Source organism: Camponotus vicinus, unplaced genomic scaffold, assembly GCF_025532165.1.
Source record: "Camponotus vicinus isolate PSW18456_S1 unplaced genomic scaffold, iyCamVici1.0 SCAF_13, whole genome shotgun sequence".
NCBI classification, from domain to species: domain Eukaryota; kingdom Metazoa; phylum Arthropoda; class Insecta; order Hymenoptera; family Formicidae; genus Camponotus; species Camponotus vicinus.
The window spans coordinates 2,204,947-2,226,476 of record NW_028141949.1 but is presented as its reverse complement, the minus strand read 5'-3'; the positions used below and the strand labels follow the sequence as shown (position 1 = coordinate 2,226,476).

The 21,530-nt window shown below is 30.4% G+C and overlaps 4 protein-coding genes across 14 annotated transcripts; 3 read left to right on the top strand and 1 right to left on the bottom strand.

Moving 5' to 3' along the window:
* The first annotated feature begins 292 nt into the window (after positions 1-292).
* On the top strand, positions 293-1,323 carry LOC145964493 (transmembrane protein 170A). Its single transcript, XM_083087318.1, has 3 exons — positions 293-733; positions 845-950; positions 1,024-1,323. Exons 1-3 carry the CDS (start codon positions 634-636, stop codon positions 1,217-1,219), a joined length of 402 nt encoding a protein of 133 aa, XP_082943444.1. The 5' UTR covers positions 293-633; the 3' UTR covers positions 1,220-1,323.
* On the top strand, positions 845-20,268 carry Kar (monocarboxylate transporter 10-like protein kar). Of its 11 annotated transcripts, XM_083087275.1 has the most exons (14): positions 1,709-3,322; positions 3,648-3,866; positions 4,653-5,278; positions 5,409-5,685; positions 10,811-11,039; positions 11,162-11,248; positions 13,224-13,773; positions 15,532-15,683; positions 15,779-16,052; positions 16,369-16,507; positions 16,896-17,061; positions 17,163-17,409; positions 17,548-17,706; positions 18,028-19,670. In XM_083087275.1, exons 7-14 carry the CDS (start codon positions 13,284-13,286, stop codon positions 18,306-18,308), a joined length of 1,908 nt encoding a protein of 635 aa, XP_082943401.1. In that variant the 5' UTR covers positions 1,709-3,322; positions 3,648-3,866; positions 4,653-5,278; positions 5,409-5,685; positions 10,811-11,039; positions 11,162-11,248; positions 13,224-13,283; the 3' UTR covers positions 18,309-19,670. The 11 variants fall into 11 exon arrangements, with proteins under 11 accessions (XP_082943397.1, XP_082943407.1, XP_082943401.1 ...); XM_083087273.1 differs by lacking the exons at positions 10,811-11,039; positions 11,162-11,248 and adding an exon at positions 6,474-6,814; XM_083087274.1 differs by lacking the exons at positions 10,811-11,039; positions 11,162-11,248 and having other exon boundaries at positions 1,710-3,322; positions 4,653-4,878; positions 5,132-5,278.
* On the bottom strand, positions 1,596-4,932 carry Ufl1 (UFM1 specific ligase 1). The gene is made up of 5 exons (XM_083087267.1): positions 4,690-4,932; positions 3,646-4,223; positions 3,385-3,531; positions 1,951-3,309; positions 1,596-1,864 (listed from the first exon to the last, which is right to left on the bottom strand). Exons 1-5 carry the CDS (start codon positions 4,767-4,769, stop codon positions 1,728-1,730), a joined length of 2,301 nt encoding a protein of 766 aa, XP_082943393.1. The 5' UTR covers positions 4,770-4,932; the 3' UTR covers positions 1,596-1,727.
* Arpc3a (Actin-related protein 2/3 complex, subunit 3A) lies at positions 20,071-21,473 on the top strand. The gene is made up of 4 exons (XM_083087317.1): positions 20,071-20,344; positions 20,712-20,888; positions 20,952-21,147; positions 21,243-21,473. Exons 1-4 carry the CDS (start codon positions 20,339-20,341, stop codon positions 21,395-21,397), a joined length of 534 nt encoding a protein of 177 aa, XP_082943443.1. The 5' UTR covers positions 20,071-20,338; the 3' UTR covers positions 21,398-21,473.
* The last annotated feature ends 57 nt before the right edge of the window (positions 21,474-21,530 follow it).

The window sequence follows — 21,530 nt, the reverse complement described above, 5'->3', positions numbered from 1 at the left end:
AGAAGTGTTCTTTCGCAGATGGCGTTTTCGAATGGTCGGGTAGTTTACTAGACGTCATTGGCCGGTATTCATAGTCCGTTCTTATATTTAAGATCGTCTTAAGAACCCATTCAACCAATCAAATAGCTGCAATGCGGTCATTGATTGGTTGAATGGGTTCTTAAGACGATTTTAAATATAAGAACGGACTATGAATACCGGCCATTGACCAATCACAGCTATTCTTCTGAATGTAACATACATTCTTCAAAAGAATGGCTGTGATTGGTCAATGACGTCCAGTAAACTACCCCGGATCGGTCAAACCCGACCATTCGAAAACGCCATAAATAACGACGAACAATGTCAAATTTGATAACTAAACACATGAATATTTAAATTCCTTCCATTTTTTTCCGTCTCATTTTATAAAGAATGTATATCCATTTATATGATTATCATTATCGTCGTTTCTTGTGCGTCGTAACTGTGATAATAGTCAATAACTCCGGAATAATTTCTTAACGATGCATCGACGTAACCTCATCGACAATTGTCAAACTAGCATAAAGGGAGCAAAAATTTACGAAAAAATTCGTACGTCTCGTAAATAGAGTCGATTGTTCGAAAAGTCTCTTTCTCATTGATGTTCATATGGATGTGCAAACGGATATCAATTCACTGCGGCCGCAAATGGCATTACGAAATGTGAATTCCGGCAACATATTCACTACACCTTTGACATCATTCGCAGGTATATATAATCGTATAAGTACATTATAAGTGCATGCACATTTTATGATAAATTATGTCATGTCTTATCTGTATTTATATATGAAAATTGAATGAAAATTTCTTTTTCCAGAAATGTGGTATCAAATATTTCTGTGGGCCCTATTCTCTTCAATATTTGTGCACACAATTGCTGGCGCGATTTGTTTTGCTACTCTGCGACAGCACAAATACGGCAAGTATGTAAGTTTTAAATGTGTTATTCACATATGTGAGTAAACAGTTCATTCATGATCCATTATATACACACAGATTTTTTCCGCTGCTTATCATAATAATGGGTGTGTTGTTACCATTGACATCGGGTGTTATTAGTTCGGCAGCAGTTGCCTTTGTGTACAGAGCATCTGGTTATCAAATGCCTCCTTTATATGCATTATTTTGGGGTATTGGACAGACTGTGGTACCGGTGTGTGTCGGATTCACGAGAATCTTAGCGACTTTGTAACCCAATGTTACAAGAACTGCATTTGTGATATTTATCTGTATATACAAGAATGACGATCAAGTGTCTTCTAAATTATATATACACAAAATTATGTACATATATAGGTAAGTTCATTAGTGTATATCTAATTACATTCCCATCTAATATTGAACTGACTGTAAAAAATAATAAAAAATGAAGTTTTATTGAAAGATAGATATTAGGATTTTGTAAAATACAAATGCATACATATGCAACACATACACATGCATATATACACCCAGGCACATGCATACAAACACACACACATTTATCAAACATCATAGTGAAAGCATCACAATATTAATAAATTATGGCTCATGGATTTTTTTTGTATAAAAATTGACCTTTTTAAAAATTGTGTTAATATATCTTCTTTGTATTTTATCATAAAATACAATAGTAATTATGTTAAATATCAATATAATGCGAGTAAATCTAAATTATTTTACAAATTATTTTATTTATACAATCAGTTATATTATCCCTTTCAAGACTTGTCTGTTTTCACATGTTGCTTGAAATTGTTGGCGATATTTTTTATATCCATTAATCCTTCTTCCAAAGCTCTGGAGACTTCCATTTTTACATTTTCATCAGAGGCACTTAGTAGATTAAGTACCAAGTCTGTGTGGAAAAAAATATTTTTTAATTTCACTATAAAAAAAGATTTTTTTATAATTATTTTATAGATTATTGTATTGATTACATACCATGATATTTAGAAAGAATCGATATTGTATCAGGTTCTAATTGTTTTCGGAGGAATGTGAGAACAGTTGTTACATGTCTACCAGACATATGCAAGGCATTTTGTGTGACAGCGGTGAAAAGCACGCTAGTAACTAAATGCAATGCTAATGCGGGATCTTGCGTGGCGTTTAATTCTTCCAACAGAGCTTCTCTATGAGCATGCACCTGTGGTCGCTCTTTTTTCTTATCATATTTTTTCAGGACCAAACAGCAAGCTGCCATTGCTCCATCAACGGTATTCAAAAAATCTTCCACAGAATCTCCCATTATTGTTTTGTGAACAGCAGTTAATGGTTCTTTAACATCTGCAGGTAGTTCGAGCAATAATCTTTGCCTTATCTCTGTCGTAAGATTCTCTGCCACTTGTAGCATATTCTGTTGAGCAGCCAATTTAAATATACTCGTTACAAAATCGAGACCTAGCGACTTGAGTAGATATTTGGTCAGTGGGATTTGATCCGCTTTATCTAAATGTTTAATGCCCTTGTCGAATATTCGAATATTCATTATTAAAACATTTAGGCGCTCACTGATCTCACTTAGATTCGTGGTCTTGTTGGATTGCGCCAATTGTTCTGCCAACGATAACGCGGATTTATTCAATTTCGGTTGCAGATAATACATTAATTCGTTCGCCAATTCTTCAATTACGGATATATTCTCGTCTTCCATAACTTTCGCTTTTACTTCTTCCAAAGATATTAACGTAATCTCGCCCTTTCCGACCGATGTCTGCCTCGTTTCATCTTCATCGGACTCATTTTCTTGTGTCTTTCCTTGAAGATACTTCTTCTTTGTAGATTTTGTCTTGGTTTCCCTACCTTGGCTACCGCCACCTGCTTTACCAACAACTGCCTTTTTTCTCCGTTCCTCCTTTTTACTCGTTTTATTTTCAATTATAAGATCTGCAGATTTTGATTTCAATTTATTTTCAGCAATAGATTGAATCCATTTTCCATTAGCTACTACTTCTCGAGCCTTTTGTTCTGCTACGATTTCAAGGGATTTAGTTAAAGTCTGTAAAAAGGCATCAGAAATTGCAACTGTTTTAGCAAATATATGGACATTGACTTTTGTTTTCTTTGTAGCTAATTTTAGGAGAATTTCCGCATCCTCGTCACTAAATACAGATGGTAAAAGGGGATAAAGATCAACAAAAGATCCGGTTGCAACGATTTCTTCGATATTAGCATCAACTTGATCCATTACCACTGTTCCCACAGCTACTGATTTTAAATAGATCATGTTCTCATTTGGAAAATGACGTTTTACAAAACCTGATGGGTCCGATATCCCAAGTCTTATAAGCGCATCATATTCTGAAAAATAAAAGTACATTAGATTGAGTGATATTTAAGAATTTCCTAAAAATTATTCTAAATTATATATTTTACCTAAATATCCATTTTGCTTATAAAAGTTTTCAACCCACTCATTCTGGCTTTTAGAATATATAGTAGGTATGTAAATGCTATTTCCACTCTGTTTCCCAGTTACAACTCCAGGCACCTGTTTTACTTCTTGTAGACCATCCAGAATTGCTATAATATAAATAGAATATCAAACATAATATTTAGCAAACAATAGAAAAACTTGTGTTAAAAAGTTATTAATTATCTTTTTATAATGTTAATATATTATATTTTCGTACTTACAGAAAAATATCCTTTCTGGAACTCCACATTGACCCAATATTGCAGATAGTGGTGTAGGTTTTGTGACAGCAGACAAAGCACCTCTAATTTTTGCCCTATTTTTAGCGATAAAGCTTTCGGTATAAAAGACCTTAGGGTCTTGGTAATCTTGCGTGGCGTGTATTATCTTTCCCAATTCTTTTTCAATAACTGATTGTAGGAATTCAGCTGGTAAATTATAAGTAAGTGTCAATTCAGCCACATTGATACAACCATGTTGTACAAGTTTATCGTTTATCTCTTCTGCAATTTTATTTATATAACTTCTATCGATGAGTTGTCCCAATATTACTTTTAGTCCTTTATTGTGCTTCTCAATTTCTGTTACTACTTTAGTTACTTGTGATAAATTAACATTAAGAATTTGCGCTAAGTCGACTAAACTAATTTTTCCACCATGAATATACAATTCATCCTTGATTTCTTTCCCAAGATGCTGGGGAGTTACATATTCTTTGCCATCATTGGTAAATATGATATCCAAAAGCTTGTTTTCTACCAATGTTGTTATAATCTCTATACAATTCCGTTCAGAAAGTCTGTAACATAAATTTAATTATATTAGATTGCTGTAAAAGATGACAAATATTAATAAGTAATGAATTTATTTAAAAAATTGTAAATTTTCTCTAGTATTGCAGTAAATTGATATAAAAAAACATAAATTTTATTTTTATTCTTATTAATATAAATTATAATAAGTATAATTAATATAAATAAAACTAATCTTTCTTAAAATTCTATATTCAATAAAAATAAATTTGTCAATATATTATTATCACATTCCATATGTTTAAACTTGCTTAAAAAACTGTCATGAACTATTACAATACAAATACCATACGCAAGATATGAATTGAATAATAAAAACATCTGACATTTTAATATGATTTATTTGCACACTTTACTATTATTATTTATAATCACTTTACAATTATCAGAAATTAATACGAAAATGAAATTTTTAGATTGATCCAGATTGTGGAGAGTAATGATGTCTCATACTTTTGTAAAGTCGAGCTGAGCTGCGCCTTCTGGAAATCGGCGGCCAGCCTCTTGACTTCTTCCCAATCTACGCTGGACATCTTTCTTTTTATATAAACATTTAACTTGTCACTTTAAAGCCGAAGAAACGTGCAACTGATACTCGTGCAACTCTGGCAATTGCAGTTATCAAATATAACCTCACGTCACGTACAGAGTCTTATTGTTGGATTATCAGCATGCATATTTGAAAGAATAGTGAACTGTCATGTTCACTGAAGATAAAATGGGTCGTTGAATTAATGAGTCATTTTATGAATTATTAATTCATAGAATACCTTTTTTTGCCTTTTAAATACCTTTTTTTGCTGAAAAATATTTTTTAATTCAATAAATCTACATTTCTCGTTAATAAATTATTAATAAATTGAACAATTTCAACATTTTTTCAATATTACGACAGGTGATTCGATGTTGGTAAAGCAATACAAAGTTGCAACAGGTTTCGGAGTTTAATTAAAGATGTCATCACCTGACATTAAAGCAGTGCTGCATTCTTTTTAAAGAGGAAGAGGATAGTTTGAAATGAAAAAATTTCGATCTTTTTCGGGTAAGCGTAACTTTTATACTAAAAAAAGGAAAGATTTCTGAACGCCACCTGTTTTGAAAAATCCGGAAATTATTAAATTTCTCTGCTAGACACGAAGTCTTATACATTCACTTCCATTTTGTTGCTCCAGTTTTTTTTCGAAGAAGACGCGGATATCAATTAAAGGAAGATCAAAAGACGTGATGTCAAATAAATTCAAAGAAGGAAAAAGTTTTTTGAAATGTCAATCAACACTATGTGAATTCGTGGAAAATTATGCGAAACGACTCTGACAGATACGAGATATCATCGAAGGCGCATTGAACCACATGGAGCGTTTCACGTGGCAAGCGAGCCGCTCGATCGATTGGATCAAAAGTCATCGATGTTAACACTCATTATCATCAAATTCAAGAAATCATTTCCAAGTACGTACTGTTTTGTATGGTATTTTTTAACGATCTGTTATTTGACAAACATAAAGAAAAGTTTGAAACGGGAAAGGTGGATTTGATGGATTTAAGGGAGATCTTTGATAATCGAGATAACGAAGAAAGACAAGCGATGTCGTGCGAAAATAAAGTTGTGAAAAGACAATCATTTCCGGTTTGCAATTTAATTTTTGCCTGTATACGACAAATTGATTAAAAATCTCATTTGTCAAGTGAATTTATTAGACGAGTCGAAGTTGTCGTGATATCTCTATCCGATAAAAGATAATAATTATATAATTATATAATTATTAAAGAGTATGTATATATATATATATATATATATATATATATATATATATACTCTTAAATTAAGCCGAAAATTGAGCCGAATATATTCGGTGATTATTCAATCGAGATTTGTTATCATAAATCAATTTGTCGACAGATCGATAAATTCGATTTATTTAATTGTAATTTTCTTATTGCGTCAGTCAACTTTCTTTTTTCTTCTTTATCAAAAAGTTTTCTAAATTTTTCATAATCTCAGGACTTTCTCTGAGTGGAATATATATATATATATATATATATGTGTGTGTGTGTGTGTGTGTGTGTGTGTATATATATCAGCGTCAGGTGCAGAAAGTCTAAGTAAATTGATATTTTATTTTTTAATTTCGGCATAAACTTTCACAAAAAATTGTCACAAACAGTATTAACGTCACATTACATATTTAAACTGCCAATTTATTCATTTATTTTATAAAACTATTTTTTGCGATCAGCTGATACTCCTCAATCAATAATCATCAATGAAGACGCATAGATGGTTTCGCATCTATCACGTTTACGTTGTTCATGCGAGATGTTATATAATGTGCTCCGAACGTGCTCTCTAATGTTAAGAATACAATAGAAAATAAAATATACACGAGCCTCTGTGTAATGACAAAACAGCATTTTTTTACATTAGTTGGCGCATGTCACTTGGGCGATTATGTTATCATCGTCTCTGAACTCTACGTCGATAATACGTCATAAGTTGTTGGTTCAGATATAACCGAAGCTTCTCGTGGCAATAAAATTGTTCGTGTATTATGGAGATTAACCGTATACATTTCTCGTGGTATGTGACAATCGATCGCACCATCGCATGGCTCATATAATCTTAATCGGTGCCTTTCAAAGTCAGTAGGCCAGTCAGCCAAATAGTATGGGTCACGTTTAGTTAGGTGTAATAAAGCGTTTGAGTTTTGTCGAAATCTTCAACCTAATTGTTAATGTATATAAAAAAGCTTTGCAATATCATATCTTTATAATTACTGCTTAAAATTGTGCAAATATAGATGCATTACATGTTATATATAGATGCAAAGTTTCTCCGAGTATTTATTAAATTCTCCGAGTATTTATTAAATTTGTTATTCTAGTGAGTTTTTCTACGATATGTGAAATATTTAAGAGATTGTGCACACAAATATACGCACACAATAAAAAGTTTGTCGTTTAAAGTTATATTACATGAGGTTGATGTGACATTTAAAAAAAAGGAAACTTCTCTAAATAGACAAGTGGTTAGGACAGATATCTCGATTAATAAAAATTATCGGACGCATATTATTGTATGATAATAACGTGTATGTACGTGCATTTTTGCTTTTAATTTTATTTCATAAATGTGCCAATAATTAATTATAAAATTTTGATTTAAAATGCATTTCGTGAATGTTGCAATTATGCAAACATATGCAAATTATAATATATAGACAAATAAAATATACGTGGAAATCTTATATGTATATTTTCTTGCATTAACATTAAAAATTCATGTGTGTGTCGAGTTAAACATCTGTACAAGAATGAATATTTGTATATAAGTTATACCAGACATGTGTGAATTTATATTATATTATCAATAGAGATACTTTTATCAATATCAACATAAACTTATATTAATCTTATTATTATTTACATTTTCAATGTAAATTTGGAAAAGTTGCAAGATCTGCAATATAAGATTTTCATGACAATTAATACAATTCTAATAAAAAAATATTTAAAAAGTATACTTGATAAGAAAATTGGAAAATAAAATATTAATTTTTAATAATATTGTGAGCTTTTATTAAATGTCTAAATGATGAATTGATATATGGACAAGATTTATCATCTTTTTAAAATATATTATAATATATATAATTTAAATATACATACATTTTATACATATAATTTATATATAATTATATAATTTGTATGTTATTTTTGAAATTATATTCATGGCAAATGATAATTTTTATCAAGAATTTTTATGTTAGGTTCATCTGGCAATATATTCTCGTATCTAATTATGGGATCGTTGAAAAACTAGTAGACTGGCTTCTCAATTTTAAAACAAGATTAGTATATAGCGGTCAGAATTGTTTGAAATTTCTTATCATGTGGTTATATATATATATATATATATATATACGATGACGTTCCGTTTTTCTCTGTCTTCGTCATCGGGAAGAATGTCGTGAAAAATTGCGTAGAGTAGGAATGGTCGTCCACGAGCAAATTCACGCATATTTCGCCGACCGCTGCATCTATTCACGCCGGCTTATCGGTGCCGCCTTCATCTCTCCCTCCTTCTCTTCCATCTGTACATTCTGCTCCTCTGTCGTTCTCTCTTTTCCTCGCTTCGTTAGTTTCGCTCTTAACGCATTAGAGCATGTTCTCTCTCGAAACTTTCGACCTCTTCCCCCGACTCGTCCCCTGGGACGTCGAACGTCGGTCGGTCGCCTCCTTAGTTTATGTCCGACGACGCGATCGGTCGGTCGATCCTCGAGGGCGATTAGTCGGGCGCTTCGTATTTTCTTTTCTTTTTTTTTCTTTCGTTTTTCTCTTCTATCTCCCTCCCTCTCGCTCTCTTTTTTTTTCTCTCGCCGCCGCCGACGCAGTCTCTTCCTCGGAACCGACGCGATTCCGTTCAAGTTTGCGATTTTCGACAGATATATTGTACATGACGCACCCGCTGCCACGCTCGAGGATCGTCTGAACCGGGTAATCTCTCAGCCATTTTCGACCATTGCCCGCGCACAAATTCCTTCCACGTGCTCTGCTGACCGAGCAGTAATTCTGTCTCGATTGGAATTTTAGTTTAATTTGCGTAATTTCATGAATTCAATATCGCCAAGAGTTATTGCATTTTAAATGAACGTAATTTAATTCATTAATTATTAAACTTATTTAAAAATTATACAATTTCTGACAATTTTTTAAAATGTAGAAAAATAAGTTTTATAAAAAAGAAATAAATTTTTAAAAAAGAACATGGAGAAAAATTATTATGTATATTGTGGAATAAACCAAGGGACGCGATATTAATTCTTATCAGAGGAAATATCTGCAATTTCCCGATAGCAAATCTTCGAGAATCGACTTTTTTATTTAACTGATAAGACATCGCGGATCTGGCAGGACCTGCTACTGCATCATTAATTGCTATTTTTTATTGAAATGTAACAATGAGCTCGGCAGTAAAGCAAGAATCTCTGAACTTTAGGACTCGATATCAGTTCGAGAATTGGCATCGCGCCAAGTCGAAATTCTTTTGTATATAAGTGTTCTTGGACATGTAATTTTGGCCGATGAATCATCAGGCTCATTTAATCGAGAGCTTTGCATGTATTCTACGATAAACCAATATATATTCGATATTAGGATAGTTCAATGCCTTCTTCTTACAGTGAGATAATAAAAAAAGTATGTGGAATATAAAAATTATTGTTTCGCAGAGAAAAAATTTCACATATTTAAGTTATAGTCTCGATGCTCTTTTAAACATAATCCAAGTTAATTATATGTAATATATATATGCAAATTATAAGTTCACCAAAAATAATTATCAAATGCAGAGTGTGAGAACATTGTACGGAATGTTTCGTAAAGTTTCGTGAGTCTAATTCTAAGAACTTATTTCGCTAATCAAGCGCAATTTTGCCCAGACACAAGGTCAAAAAAATCTTCAGGTGGCCCCACACGAATAATGTACGTCAGTGTTTGTGTTTGATGATTGTTTAACCACGTGATGTTCGTCTTTTATACCGGCTGATGCAATAGCTCGATGGATATAAATGTCCATGGATGTACAACTTGACTTTATAGTTCAGAAAAACACTGAATTTTATATACAAACCGATTAAAAAAGATTACATTGTTTTTATGCACAACATTCGCGTACATTGCAAGTGACCAAATATCGCATGTTTATTCATTAATCACTTAATTTTCGGATACAGACTCTTCTTGATAACGAAAATACTTTGTACACCTAATTTTATTGATGCTATTTTTGCACTTTCGATAATAGTAAATAATCAAAGTCAATACATCAAAGTTTGTTGTTACAAATTATCTCTAAAAAAAAATTTATATATTAAACAATAATTTAAGATATTTGTCACTTGACATATGTCTTCACAACTCCAGTTTTAAAAATGTAGTATTTAATATAGCATATAAATAAAAAAATTATTAGTTGTTCTCAAAAAATTAATTCTTAGAGAATTTTAAAATATTCGAAAAAAATCTATCAAATTGATACTTTCTTACTATGTCTTAAGTGTTTTTATAAGATTTATTAAATTTTACTCTTTTTATAATATTTTATTACACGTAATATATTTTCTCGTGCAAAATATATATATGTATAAAAACATAATCAATTTTTACGAAAGCTGCATAAATTAAATTGCATAGAATTTTTATGTAAAAAATGAAGTGAAATAATGATAACAATTAATAAATTTTCCGAGATGCAATATCCTTACTTTCTTTTTTTCTGAAAAATGTTTTTTTATATATTTTAAAAGTGAGATTGCTTTACTCTCTCATCGAAATAATTCTTATCTTACTTTTTATTACATCCAATCAACATATATATATGCGACATATCTTTAAAATGTATATGTCGACGTACACTATACCAATATGTGATAATGTTCACTTTCATTTTCTAATAATTACTCAAGTTCTCGAATTTATTTGTAAATGTGTTTCATTTATTATTATTCTCTTCATTACATTTTTAACTTGCATCTACGAAATCTATGAAAAAGAAGATTATTTGTTTGTGTTTCAGCTTTAATTTTTTTTAAATCTATTGAAAAGAAAATATCACGAAAAAGTGTTTGATGATTGATACAATATCGAAGGATTATTAAATTGTTGAAGACTATTAAACGTTTGACTCGCATGAGGAGATATGAAGTTGTGTATCAAGTTGAGAATAGTGTGTCGCCAATTATGATGAATAATATACAAATATTACGCATCACTTTAGGATGATTCTAAGAGCTATAATAGGGTGTGTGAGTAATTCTTCTCTCAAAATTTAAATTTTAAAATTTTTAAACTTTAATTTAACATAATTTATACCAATAAAAATTAAATCAAAATTGGCATAATTTATATCATCTCATTATGTTATCAGAAATATATTTAAGAAACACGAGAGATCTTAAGTGTTCAACAAAATGAGTAAAGAAATGTATAACCTGGTAAAGAAATGTATAAACTGGTAATTATATTATTTGTATTAAACTTGAACTAAACATTTAATTATTATTAATACAAGAAACCAATATTAGCTTGATAATTATATATTTGTTCAAGCAGTATAAATTAGCATTTATTAATTTATATTTAGATCAATGTAATTTTTTTTCCATTATTAGTCTAATCATAAATTATATATTTGTTCAAGCAGTATAAATTAACATTTATTAATTTATATTAAGGTAATTTATATCAATGTAATTTTCTTTTCCATTATTAGTCTAATTATAAAATATTTACATAAAAAATAGGCATATTAATATTAATTGCGATAAAAATAAACCATTTAACTTAATTAAGCTCAATTTATTCGTTGTAAATTTTTTACTTCTACATTAGCAATTGAAATAATGGAATCAAGAAGTGAGCCAGTTTTCCTCAAGGTAAAAACACATTTACAAATTTTTTATTAGAAATCACACACCCTAACATAGTCGTCTTTCAAAGCAAAGAATGAAAAAAGTAACTTTATATAACTTCATATCAATAAGTATTTTACTTTACACGTATTACATATTCAAAATGTATTTGAAATTATTAAAAGACACATATTTCTTCCACGCAAAGTACATACGAAATGAATGCTATTATAAATGCGTGTACCTTTGCCTCCATCCAATTCCTTTTTGATCGGTGAACATTGCGCACTATAATCGTTAAAATCAACCAAGAATATCTGTAAGCGAAACACTAGTAGAGTTTGATGATAAACAATACAAAGGAAGATCTTTTTTATATTCTATTATTCGTTTGAGTCTTTCATTATTTCGCTACAAATCAAGCCTACTCGATCGATTCAGCCCCATTATTGAGATCCGATAATATCTAAGATATAATCTGAAATACTTTTAGTGTGTAGTTTCATTTTGCTACGTATGATTTGATACGAGACACTACCGGTGTATCTTGATACCGATGTGCTAGATCGGCAGAGTATTGTTAGTTAAATGGTTAGACTGCAAGTCTTTGGAGCTGCATTCTCCAGCTTCATTTCTCTGCTTCAAAGACTCATCAAGCCTTACATCGCAGACTTTTGTGTAACTGCACGGTGCAACAAATATAGCAATTGCATATCTTTCACATGCGATATACATGTATTCGTGCTAGATGAAAAAGTTGGAATATTTTTTCGATTAAATTATTTTTGTATTTTTGCATTTTCGAAAAGCGCTGCAACTTTTCTTTATTGCACGTAATGTATAATAGTAATTTTCAAGACTATTGACACACCAATATATCTATTAATTATTCGTAAATACTATGCTTCTTTTTTTCATTTAATGTTATGGATTCTTAGATAATCTTTTTAAAAAATTAAGCTTTAATCTATAAGATACATATATAAATTATTTCCAGTGAAACAGTCTCAATGATTCAAAGAATTTTGAGAAAGAGATGCTAGCATTAATTATATAAATATTTTGAAATCAAAAATATGTAAAGAAATGATAAAATGTCGTATCAATTTAATGTGAATTAGATAACTTATTGCTTAAGCGATATAATATGGAAAAAAAAGGAAATGATCATTTGATAATCTCTTTTAACAATATTTGTATTTGAAATTCATAGATACGCTCCAATGTATCAATTATTCATTATTTAAAATTATTACATATCGTCGTTTTTTAGAATTACATTTTTTGAGGGAGAGACTAAAGTTGAGGGTTCTTAAATAAAAAAATGAAGCTTTATATGATTTATAAGACACACATATAAACTATTCTCATATAAATTACATATAAATTATTAGTGAAACAATCTTAATGAGTTGAAAAAATTTTTGAGAGATACTAATATTAATTATATAAATATTCTAAAATTAAAAGTATGTAAGAAGATGGTAAAATCAATTTAACGTGAACTAAATAATTTATCACTTAAACAATATAATGTTAAAAAAAATGAAACTATAATCTAACAATTTGTATCCGAAGTTTACAGGTACCTTCTGAAGAAACGGAGTCGACAATCAACGAAGCTAGTTATCGATAACAATGACGAGCGACGAGGGAGGTGATCAGGGTGACGTCGGCGGTTTTACTCCAAAAAATAATGCCGCGTCAATCCAAACGATCGATTGCACAGCCGCGGATCCGATCGGCCCAGCGAGCCATGTGCTGCCTCGTCAGATCGATCCCGACAATTCCGATTGGAGTGAGGGCAACCCCCTTTTAACCGGGAGCGTGGCACTGACGATCGATGCGTCGATCGGGAAGTCGAGAAGAATGCACAAAGCAGAGGACACGATGAACGGAGAACATGGGAATGTGGCGCGAAGAGAGACTAACGAGGATTTTGCGAGCGAACCGACGAGAATGATTGTTGGGCCACCCGATGGCGGCCTTAGGGCCTGGATGATCATGATCGGCAGCTTCATGATCAACGGTGTGCTCTTTAGCATCATCAATACGTATTCCCTGATCTATCCGGAGCTTCAGAAACGATTGACGGAGGCCGGTGAAGCTGAAGTATCTTCCAAAGCAGGTACGATATTCAGTCGAAAATATATAGTTGATGTGACGTCGAACTAACATTGAAGTTAAATTGAAATTCTGATCGAATCGGTATCGAAATAGAACAAATTATTAACGAATCTTTGATTATTATACATTTCGATATAATTTTTACATTAAATCAACCAATTAATTGTATCCGAATGTTTGCAAATAAAAATCTCCTTAGATGATCTTATTTAGACTATAGTTCACGCCAAACAGTCAAACGATATCTCAAGGGTGTATGTTGTAACAGCTTTTAAAATCGGAACAGCTATACGTAGAATTTCATAATTTTATCTTCGAATCTAATTAAATAACATCGGATTAGTAATAGGATGCATAAATCATATATGTATTTCGAGGTTTAAAAAATGTTTAATCATATATTTGTGTGTATATGTATTGATTTGGATATCATACATGCAACAATTGATAATTTATGTCGCCGGCCGGGATTTATAATTGCATCTCATAATTATATCGCAGTTTTTCAAACCGATCGCGATATCACAAGCATATGCAGTTCGATGAACCTCATTATCTGAATTCTTTGTGCTTTTAGATCCGTTTGTTTATTTTGATAACGCTAATCGATTACATGAGCGGTGTCTTTCGTTATTATTATTATAAATTGTTATATGTTCGCTCTTCTCTCTCTCTCTCTCTTTCTTTTTATTTTATTCTTTTCATGTTTAGATCTATTCCAACTGAGTAGTTAAAGGTTGAATCATTCTCTCGATACATAAATTAAAAGTCACCGAGATTAATTGTTTATGTAGGTAATGCCCTTGTCTAGAATCTAAATTGTCCGATAATTAGACATTCATTTATAGTAATAAAGGTTAATTTATGCTACTTGCTGATGATGCTTAAATAACTTAATCGTTCTCATCTCGAAAAAGAAATACAATTCATAAAATGATACGGCCTAGATACGCATTATTAATTTGCAACGTGCATTCTATTGTTCACCGCGATCTTTAATTGACATATATATAATCGTTTACTCGTCCATTATTGTTATATGTTTATTGTCTCAGAATTTCAATCCTTAATTATGCCTATTGAAATGTGAAGACACATTGATCAATTCTGATAATAAATGTACACATTTTACTTAAATAAAACTTTAATTGAAAGATAAATTATAATTCATGAAAAATTCATAAATCAACAAAAAGTTAGGAAATACGGCTATTACGGACCTTACAAAATTCATAAAGTTCGGAGATAAGATAATAATGTAAAAAATTATTAAAAGAAATATGATATTTTCCATGTCTGTGGAGCAAGCACGACAATCTACGAATTTAAAAAAAATACTAAGAGCTAGAACGACATCCTTATCTCTAAAGTACCAAAACGCGTTGAATATCATTATTTTTAGCAAGAGTTCCCGATAATTCTACTCCAATTCAGCCTACATATGCAATTTTAAATTTAATTATCGATATAATTACATATATCGTTCTAGATTCGCGAAGTTAGGACGACATTTTTTCGATTTCGATTTTTTAATATAAGGAATGCGGAACTCTTTTTAATTTTTATCAGGAACTGTAGAACTGTAGAAAAGTGCTATCAGAACTCTTAGTATTTTTTTTTTAAATTCGTAAATTGTCATGCCAGCTTTACAGACACATATTTTCCTTGATTTTTTTCTATCGAGAGAAAATTCTCTTTTGAATTAATCTTAAAAGACTCTCATATTTGTGTTAATTAATTCGAAATGAAATTGTTGTAGCTTTGGTTGGCTCATTAACTATTGGAATGACATTTTTCCTATCGCCGATCGCCGGTATGCTGACGGATAAATTCGGCATCCAAATTACCACCTTTGTAGGGGGTGTGATCGCGTCTGCTGGCCTGCTTCTTTCCTCGCTGTTAACAGATAAGGTAAAAAAAAGAAGATACTCTGATCGATTTTTCCTCATGGTAATTCTCATAACTCAGTTACCAAAAAAAAAATACATCCCTTTATGTTTCATCAGGTGGAAGTGCTCTATTTAACATACGGTGTTATGTATGGACTTGGTGCAAGTCTCGCTTACACCCCGAGCTTGGCGATATTGGGTCATTATTTCAAAAAGTATCTAGGCCTAGTGAATGGCATTGTCACAGCCGGAAGTTCCATATTCACGACGCTCATTCCGTTCCTGATAGAATATCTATTACGGCACTTAGGTCTGGAAGGAACACTAAGAAGCCTGGCCGCACTCACGACTATTATCATGGCTTGTGCGATTCTTTTCAAGCCGATACCACGTAAGTTTTCTTCAAAGTTTGTAAATATTTGCGATCGATTTTTTTTATTTCCATTTTTATTTATTTTTTACAAGGATATGTATAAAGTGTCACATAAGGATTATTATATAAAACTTGCTTTATCTTTAATTACTCTTAAAATTAAATATTTACGCGAAGTAGATTTTATATGCGAAATTGTACAATTTTTATTACATTTAGAAATACATTAAAACTTCATTTAGAGTTTATTAATAACTGTAGTGTTAATAATTATAGTTAATAACTATAGTGTGTATAACGAAGATGGGAAGCTCAAAAATCATATTTTTTTTAGTGAATACACCACAGGAAGATGAATCGCAACATAACGCGAAGTCATTACGAAATAGTCTAAAAGAATTCATAAATGTATCTATTTGGAAAAGAAAACGATATGTCGTGTGGTCTGTCTCTATTCCTGTTGCTCTCTTTGGGTGAGTCGATTGCATTATTATTATTCTTAGCTCCAATTACTTCCCGATGTAAATGAAATATGTTCTCGGTTTATCACGGTTCATGATATATAAATAACATCTCAAGTTGTGAAAATTAAACCCAAATAGATAATCCCAATAAATTAATACAGTCACAAACTAATCTCCGTTTGAGTACTTTCGTCTAGAAAGTTTCTCGAAATGATATTTATGGTGATTAACAACTGCGAGATTGATAAGCTTTCTCTTGAACTTTATTCTTTTACGAGAATATTATTTATCTTCTATTGCACAATTATATTCTTCTTATTTAATTACAGAATTATTTAACTTTACATATAAATCTATTCGTATAGATATTAAAACTATTCATTGTATTTTGCTGCAGATATTTCGTTCCATATGTCCACATAGGAAAGTTTGTGACTACGACATTCAAGGATGCCGATGGCAAACTACCTGTTATGTGTATCGGTATCACTTCCGGTATTGGCCGTTTAATTTTCGGTTACATTGCTGACTTGCCGAAAGTAAATCGAATATTGTTACAACAGGTAAATGAACTGTATCTGAAGAATATTTTACGCTGCACTTTCCTTCTTTCGTAAGACATTCGATATTTAGATGTCAAAAATAGAACTCTTGTTTTCTTTAGATATCATTTATAAGTATTGGCATCCTCACGATGCTTCTTCCGACCACTAAGTCCTTTCTCGTGCTCCTGATTATCTCGCTAGGCATGGGCCTATTTGACGGATGTTTTATATCATTACTTGGCCCGATTGTGTTCGATACTTGCGGTCGTAGTGGAGCGACTCAAGCTATTGGCTTTCTTTTAGGAATGTGCTCTATACCTCTGACAGTTGGTCCACCCATCGCGGGACTTCTGTATGATCACACTGGTAACGTTCTTAATAATTATTTCATCGTCTATAGAGAATGAGGAAGTAAAAGAAAAGAAAAAAATCCTTTTTCTCTTGAAATTTTGTTATATATTTATTTTCAAAAATAAAAAATTAATTATGTTATAAATACAATAGGTACCTACGATCTGCCTTTCTTCTTAGCCGGCATTCCTCCCATAGTAGGGGCATTGGCAATGTTCTTGATAAGATTCGTTAAAGACGATGAAAGTTCAAATAATAGTTCAAATAATCCGTCTCCGGAAAATCCTTCGAGTAAAATAGAATGCCAGAATGGTTGGTAAAACAGGTATTTATATACCATCAACTCTCATATTTTAATATGCTGTATTTTATGCTAAAATAATAATAGTAATCGCCAAAACAAGGAGATTGTTGTTTTTGATTAGAGAAAATTTTGTTTTCGAAAATTGGATGTATCATTAGATAGTCACAATATCAGATTATCAAATTTATTTTTTAGATAGTATTAGATAATATTATAGAGTTTGTTTTGATGTGTATTAACAATTAAGAATATGTTGCTTTCGTTGTACGTTACTCGAAAATTTAATTATATTCTATATAAAATTCCCTTTGCAATTAATAAACTTGTAGGGAAGATGAGGGACAATAATTCCTCATCGATGTTCGTTGTAGAACAAAAATATGAGTCGGTAGCACAAGATGAGTATAGCAAAATGTACAAAAATCTGCAAGCGTCTGAACGTGTCAAGCAACAGGCTGCATTACAAAAATGCTTGGCATACGATAGCTATAGACATGAGTACGGCGATCACTATAAGTATTCGGAGAGCGTACCTTTGCTTCACAAAAGAGAAAACCCACGATACTCAACCGCAGGTTTCTTCGAGCGATCTTCAACGCTCACGTTCTGAATTCGCATCTTGACATTGGAAATTCTTTCGCTGTGAAATTATTCATTATTCATTTGTTAAATGAAAATGAAAATGCAATTTATTGAAAAAAATATTTCTTTTTATGCCACTATATTTTTTATGTAGGATAAGAAATACAATGTGTAAACGTTGTGTGTACTGTATGTATGTGTGTGAGGAATATGTATATATTAATTTTTACTTGATACATGATGATTTATTTTTTATTATAATGATTAATATTTTAATAATTTTAATAATTTAGCAATATCGAATTTATTAATCTCGCTCTCTGAAAGATATCAATTATATCCTGAAATATCAATTGCAGCATGTTCCGAAATACGTATCTAGTTTTGGAAAAATGTACTTATCAAAATATATCAATTTAATCAATTCATATAAGTCGAAATAGCGAAAAGGAAACAAGAGACAAAAGCAGAAATATGCATATATATATACGATTTACATCATATATTTATTGAAACTATATATCATCTTTCTTTGGTTGAAAAAAAAGCTATTTTATACAAGTGCATACACAATAATTATCTCAATTAGAACGTGCCTAGTAAAATAAAGTAAAAATATGATTAACTAAAACGAAGAATTTTACTTCTTAATGAAGTAGTGATACTATTCAATATTTAACTTTTTATAGAAGTAACAAAAGAAAATCTCTATAGGATAAAAGTCTCTATAGGAAAAAAATAGAAATGTTATACGAATTATATAGATCTTATCCAAAATTGCAATCATGGGCATATGAGTGTAACGCGTTTACAGCAAGTGACAATATTGATTTGACGACAAAATTTTTCCACAGATTAGTTCGTCAGTTTGTAGTACAATAATGCTAATAGTACTAAATTGTTTAATTACGAATAGAGAAGAGGTTGTCTCAATGTTTCAATATATGAATAGTATCTTTATAATATTGCAGGGTATAAATTATAAATATTGTAATCACACACATAGCATAAATTTAATAGTTATAAATCTCAAATTTCTATATAATGATTGATAATGCATAATACTCCTGTTGATATATTTTCCAGATATTTAAATGTTAATGATAAAACAAGGAACATATATGAAAACATATGTTTCTCTTTATATTGCATGAAAAATGTGAATCTTTCTTTTTATACGTGCATTGTTAATTATATATTTGTAAAAATATGAGATTAAATAGCTTTAAATAATTATAATTTTAATCAAATCATCTCAATTAATGCTTCTTTTTTTCAATCGAATAGCATTTGCATTTTATTTTTAATTATGTAAATTTTAATTATTATATAATTGTTATATTACTGCCGATTGTTATTTGTATTAAAAATAAATCTGCATTTTGTCCTATGATGAATTATTTTAATCGCATTTCAATAGTATGTTTATATATTCGTAATATAATAGTTTTACAGAATAATAATTTTTTTACAGAATAATTTAATGTCATAACATCTAATCGTAATTAATACGCTAACTTTTATTGAAATGTATTCTATTGCGAAACTATAATTTTATATTAATTGTACAAAAATAAAAGAGCTATGTCAACACACACACACAAAATACATAATATTCAATATTTCATAAATAAATATATACAAAAATATAAAAATAACATGTTTAAAAATATATATTAACACCTTAATTAATTTTGTATTTAATTACATTTTCATATTTTGTTAATTTTTAATTTAAATTTTTATTACGTAATAGCTTTAAAGTATGTAAAGAATAATCTTTTTATAGTATTTCTAAGTGCAAGACATGCAGATTTTGACACAGTTTTTTTCTTTTTTTTTTATTACGAAAGGCTACAGAAGAGAAGCCTAATGTAATGCATCCATAAATATCATACGGTAAAGAGCGAGAAGCGAGATCTGGCCATCTAGGAACTGCTTATCAGTGCTCGCTGTTCATTAGTTGACGTATCGCAGAATGTCACAACCGATGTATCATCCATTGCAATAGACGAAAGTAACTTTTAGGAAATCAATTATTGTATCATCTCTCTCATCATGCCTGTAAGTTTTTATAATAAATTTTAATACGTTAATATAGAATCGAGCAATATTTCAAAATAAATATAATTGTGAGGGCGTTACCCGAGTAACATAACCATAGCGCATGTTATTTATATTTTCTCTTCAGTTTAAATTTTTGTTTCAATTTCAATCTACATTTATATTAAATATTTCGAAAATTATCATGTATAGATTTTAGGAAATATATTTAATGATAAACAATACATATATGTATATATGAAGACTTATTATGTGTAATGAAATATATATATATTATTAATAATGAATTAGTCATACAATTCCCTCTTTCTTTCTAACACATAGTTATAATTCAGAACTTTTTACTTACATATTGTTGTAATTTTAGGCGTATCATTCGAGCTTTACAAAAAACCATGGCACAATCGGAAACATGGCACTGTTACCAATCAAGACCACATTCAGAGGCCCTGCGCCTTCTTTTAACAACAAAGAACAGGATATAATTGATGAAGCATTATATTTCTTTAAAGCAAATGTATTCTTTAGGACATATGAGATTAAGGTAATGCTTTACATTGTGAAATAATATAATGCTATATATGTGAGAAACTATGTTTTTTTGCAGAGCGAGGCTGATAGAGTTTTAATCTATATCACCCTGTTTATTACCGAATGCTTAAAGAAGTTACAAAAATGTGCAACGCATCCACAAGCTATGAATGAAATGTTTTCTCTTGCTATCTCCAAATTTGATATACCTGGTGATCCTGGTTTTCCCTTGAATTCTGTATATGCTAAACCAACCAGTCCTACTGAAGCAGGCAAGTATCAAACACTATTGGATAATTCAAAAATAATAATACACACTTCCCTCATATTTTTAGTTAATATAATGTTACTTTATGTAATTTTATAGATCTCATGAGACAGTATATTCATCAAATCAGACAAGAAACAGCTGTTAGGATTGTTGAAAAAGTATACGGTGAGGATGGAAAACCAAGTAAATGGTGGCTCTGTTTTGCGAAAAAGAAGTTTATGGACAAATCATTATCTGGACCTGGACAATGAATTATAATATTGTTTTAAAAAATGCGCGCGTATAACCGAGAAATAAAAAAATCTCAATTAGAAAAATTCCTCACAATTGCTTCTGTTATTACTTTTGTCATTTACAGTCTTTATTAAAATATTACTGTAATAA